This window comes from Procambarus clarkii, chromosome 32, assembly GCF_040958095.1.
Source record: "Procambarus clarkii isolate CNS0578487 chromosome 32, FALCON_Pclarkii_2.0, whole genome shotgun sequence".
Taxonomy (NCBI): Eukaryota; Metazoa; Arthropoda; class Malacostraca; order Decapoda; family Cambaridae; genus Procambarus; species Procambarus clarkii.
The window spans coordinates 28,220,905-28,225,904 of record NC_091181.1 but is presented as its reverse complement, the minus strand read 5'-3'; the positions used below and the strand labels follow the sequence as shown (position 1 = coordinate 28,225,904).

Genomic DNA, 5,000 nt, shown 5'->3' with positions numbered 1-5,000 from the left:
TATTTCTAGTGTAGAAATAGTTTTGAATTTTTTTGTCCTTTTCTCGTGCAAGAAGCTGTCTCTCCTTTTCATAACGCTGTACACGTCTTTACACTCGGGTTCCAGTCCTCATGACTTTGCATTTGGCTGTATTAAATTCTAACAGCCATTTATCAGGCCTCTTCAGGAGTTTTTCAAGATTCTTTGGCCAGGTTTGACGCCCTCTCTCGGTCCTCATTATTCTCTTCAGTTTTGCCTTGTCTGCAGTCAAGAGAGGTCCTCCCTCTCAGGCACAGAGGGGGACCCCCGGGTCATGGGAGACGGGGGACCCCCCCGGGTCATGGGAGAGGGGGGACCCCCCCGGGTCATGGGAGAGGGGGGACCCCCCCGGGTCATGGGAGAGGGGGGGACCCCCAGGTCGTGGGAGAGGGGGGACCCCCAGGTCGTGGGAGAGGGGGGACCCCCAGGTCGTGGGAGAGGGGGGACCCCCAGGTCGTGGGAGAGGGGGGACCCCCAGGTCGTGGGAGAGGGGGGACCCCCAGGTCGTGGGAGAGGGGGGGACCCCCAGGTCGTGGGAGAGGGGGGACCCCCAGGTCGTGGGAGAGGGGGGACCCCCAGGTCGTGGGAGAGGGGGGACCCCCAGGTCGTGGGAGAGGGGGGACCCCCAGGTCGTGGGAGAGGGGGGACCCCCAGGTCGTGGGAGAGGGGGGACCCCCAGGTCGTGGGAGAGGGGGGACCCCCAGGTCGTGGGAGAGGGGGGACCCCCAGGTTGTGGGAGAGGGGGGACCCCCAGGTCGTGGGAGAGGGGGGACCCCCAGGTCGTGGGAGAGGGGGGACCCCCAGGTCGTGGGAGAGGGGACACCCCCAGGTCGTGGGAGAGGGGACACCCCCAGGTCGTGGGAGAGGGGACACCCCCAGGTCGTGGGAGAGGGGACACCCCCAGGTCGTGGGAGAGGGGACACCCCCAGGTCGTGGGAGAGGGGACACCCCCAGGTCGTGGGAGAGGGGACACCCCCAGGTCGTGGGAGAGGGGACACCCCCAGGTCGTGGGAGAGGGGACACCCCCAGGTCGTGGGAGAGGGGACACCCCCAGGTCGTGGGAGAGGGGACACCCCCAGGTCGTGGGAGAGGGGACACCCCCAGGTCGTGGGAGAGGGGACACCCCCAGGTCGTGGGAGAGGGGACACCCCCAGGTCGTGGGAGAGGGGACACCCCCAGGTCGTGGGAGAGGGGACACCCCCAGGTCGTGGGAGAGGGGACACCCCCAGGTCGTGGGAGAGGGGACACCCCCAGGTCGTGGGAGAGGGGACACCCCCAGGTCGTGGGAGAGGGGACACCCCCAGGTCGTGGGAGAGGGGACACCCCCAGGTCGTGGGAGAGGGGACACCCCCAGGTCGTGGGAGAGGGGACACCCCCAGGTCGTGGGAGAGGGGACACCCCCAGGTCGTGGGAGAGGGGACACCCCCAGGTCGTGGGAGAGGGGACACCCCCAGGTCGTGGGAGAGGGGACACCCCCAGGTCGTGGGAGAGGGGACACCCCCAGGTCGTGGGAGAGGGGACACCCCCAGGTCGTGGGAGAGGGGGCACCCCCAGGTCGTGGGAGAGGGGGCACCCCCAGGTCGTGGGAGAGGGGGCACCCCCAGGTCGTGGGAGAGGGGGCACCCCCAGGTCGTGGGAGAGGGGGCACCCCCAGGTCGTGGGAGAGGGGGCACCCCCAGGTCGTGGGAGAGGGGGCACCCCCAGGTCGTGGGAGAGGGGGCACCCCCAGGTCGTGGGAGAGGGGGCACCCCCAGGTCGTGGGAGAGGGGGCACCCCCAGGTCGTGGGAGAGGGGGCACCCCCAGGTCGTGGGAGAGGGGGCACCCCCAGGTCGTGGGAGAGGGGGCACCCCCAGGTCGTGGGAGAGGGGGCACCCCCAGGTCGTGGGAGAGGGGGCACCCCCAGGTCGTGGGAGAGGGGGCACCCCCAGGTCGTGGGAGAGGGGGCACCCCCAGGTCGTGGGAGAAGGGGCACCCCCAGGTCGTGGGAGAGGGGGCACCCCCAGGTCGTGGGAGAGGGGGCACCCCCAGGTCGTGGGAGAGGGGGGACCCCCAGGTCGTGGGAGAGGGGGGACCCCCAGGTCGTGGGAGAGGGGACACCGGAGCCAGGCTGGACAATCTACCCTCTCCGCCCTCACGGAACCGAAGCCTCGACCCCTCACGCGAAGCCCTTGAAGCCCCAGCAGGTCGCCTGGAACGTCTGCAGAAGCCCTACCCACCCACACACACACACACACACACACACACACACACACACACACACAGGTATTGATCAGTAGCCACCCAATCCGTACACCACCACCACTACTACCCCCCATACTAACAATCCCCCTCCCTCCCTCCCACCTCTCCCACTGCCCTTCCCTTAAACACTTACCCCTCCCTCACCCCCCTCCCTCCCTTATAGACTCGCCGAACAAAAATATTACAACTAACAAGAAAATAATGAGCTGAAAAGAAGCGAGTCGCGGCGGGTGTTTAGGAATATCGATGCTTCCTTGGTGCTCCCAGCGAGCCAGAGGTCCCATCACCCACACACTCAGGGCGTGAGGGTCCCACGATAGCTTCCCGGTCTAGATTCCTGCACTAGGGGTCACTAATATCTCTGGTCCCAGTGGGTTGACTGGTCTCTATACTGTGTGTGTGGTGGTCCCAGTGGGTTGGCTGGTCTCTCTACTGTGTGTGTGGTGGTCCCAGTGGGTTGGCTGGTCTCTCTACTGTGTGTGTGGTGGTCCCAGTGGGTTGGCTGGTGTCTATACTGTGTGTGTGGTGGTCCCAGTGGGTTGGCTGGTCTCTATACTGTGTGTGTGGTGGTCCCAGTGGGTTGGCTGGTCTCTATACTGTGTGTGTGGTGGTCCCAGTGGGTTGACTGGTCTCTATACTGTGGGGTGGTGGTCCCAGTGGGTTGACTGGTATTCTGTCCACTCACGGGGGTCAGTGACAGGTAGACTGCAGCTCTCGTCAGGGCCTCAGGGAGTGTCAGGGTGACAGGCAGGAGCACAACCTCTCATCTCGCCAGGTAGTGAAGGTGCAGGTGAGCTTCTGAGGCAATCAGCAGGAGACTGTCTCAGCTAGTCAGCGGGACCAGGAGACTGTCTCAGCTAGTCAGCGGGACCAGGAGACTGTCTCAGCTAGTCAGCGGGACCAGGAGACTGTCTCAGCTAGTCAGCGGGACCAGGAGACTGTCTCAGCTAGTCAGCGGGACCAGGAGACTGTCTCAGCTAGTCAGCGGGACCAGGAGACTGTCTCAGCTAGTCAGCGGGACCAGGAGACTGTCTCAGCTAGTCAGCGGGACCAGGAGACTGTCTCAGCTAGTCAGCGGGACCAGGAGACTGTCTCAGCTAGTCAGCGGGACCAGGAGACTGTCTCAGCTAGTCAGCGGGACCAGGAGACTGTCTCAGCTAGTCAGCGGGACCAGGAGACTGTCTCAGCTAGTCAGCGGGACCAGGAGACTGTCTCAGCTAGTCAGCGGGACCAGGAGACTGTCTCAGCTAGTCAGCGGGACCAGGAGACTGTCTCAGCTAGTCAGCGGGACCAGGAGACTGTCTCAGCTAGTCAGCGGGACCAGGAGACTGTCTCAGCTAGTCAGCGGGACCAAGAGACTGGCTCAGCGGGACCAGGAGACTGGCTCAGCGGGACCAGGAGACTGTCTCAGCTAGTCAGCGGGACCAGGAGACTGTCTCAGCTAGTCAGCGGGAACACAGTCAAGAGAAAATACAATAGCAGGCAAGACAAGCTTCCCCGAGTCGAGATTCGGTGTCGCGCGACCAAAGAGAGAGGAGGAGGAGGAGGAGGAGGAAGCAGGAAGAGGAAGAAGCAGGAAGAGGAAGTGGGTGATAAACGGGAAGTACAGGAAGAGGCGTAGGGAAGGCGGAAGGTGCGGCCGAGGGAAGAAGGGAGAGAGAGAGAGAGAGAGAGAGAGAGAGAGACGAGGAAGGAAGTGTTGGTTGGGCGATTGAGATTAAATATCATCGTGATGGGGATTTGTGTGGGAGCGCCTCCCTCATAACTCATGCTTCCGGGAGTGGGAGGCTTGTTGACCTCATCCTCCCTCCCCCCCCCCCTTCCCCTCTCCATCCTACAACCCCTCACCCCCCTTGCCTCACCCCCCTTCTCTCTCTCCCCTATCTCCTACCAACTCTCACCCCTTCTCTAATACTCCCCTACATCACGCATTTTACCCAACCGGGGGCTAGAAAAGCGGAATCCAAGAGCCACAGCTCGATCCTGTGATCAGAGTCTGCCTCCAACACATCGTAATGCATGTCAAATGTTAACTTGCTCTGACACTGAAATTATTCTTTCTGATGTCTCTGTGGGTCTTTTGGATACTATAGTGTCAACTGGTTCTCACCTAGTTGTGCTTGAGGGGGTTGAGCTCTGGCTCTTTGGTCTCGCCTCTCAACTGTCAATCAACTGGTGTACAGGTTCCTGAGCCTACTGGGCTCTATCATATCTACACTTGAAACTGTGTATGGAGTCAGCCTCCACCACATCACTGCCTAATGCATTCCATTTGTTAATTACTCTGACACTGAAAAAGTTCTTTCTAACGTCCCTGTGAGTGTGTGTGTGTGTGTGTGTGTGTGTGTGTGTGTGTGTGTGTGTGTGTGTGTGTGTACTTACCTAATTGTGTTTGCGGGGGTTGAGCTCTGGCTCTTTGGTCCCGCCTCTCAACTGTCAATCCACTGAATGTGTGTGTGTTCTTTACTACGCCTGGCTCCATTTCTGATTGAAGACGACCGCTCTCTCTGTGTTCCTGAGCTTTTGAGTTGATGAGAGTGGAGCGTGCAGGGGGGGGGGGGGGGTGCACAGACCCAGCCATAGCCCACGGTACAGAGGACATAGAGAAACACAGCGGCAACTAGGTTAAAAACTTACAAAATATATATACAATCACACGCAGGTTTAAGACAGCTGACCAATACACCCCCAATACAATGCAGGGCTTCGAAAGTAACATAACACCTTACCAAAGCAATAT

The 5,000-nt window shown here is 61.2% G+C and overlaps 2 protein-coding genes across 3 annotated transcripts in view; both read left to right on the top strand.

Annotated features, from left to right (window-relative positions):
- Positions 1-3,881, top strand: part of LOC123748388 (golgin subfamily A member 6-like protein 25) — a 33,408-nt gene extending 29,527 nt beyond the window's left edge. The window contains exon 4 of the mRNA XM_069334866.1: positions 3,075-3,881. Within this exon, the coding sequence (XP_069190967.1) occupies positions 3,075-3,881 (807 nt within the window). The remainder of the gene's footprint in view (positions 1-3,074) is intronic.
- Positions 1-5,000, top strand: part of LOC123750198 (homeobox protein OTX2) — a 223,601-nt gene that overhangs the window by 88,876 nt on the left and 129,725 nt on the right. The window lies entirely within an intron of this gene.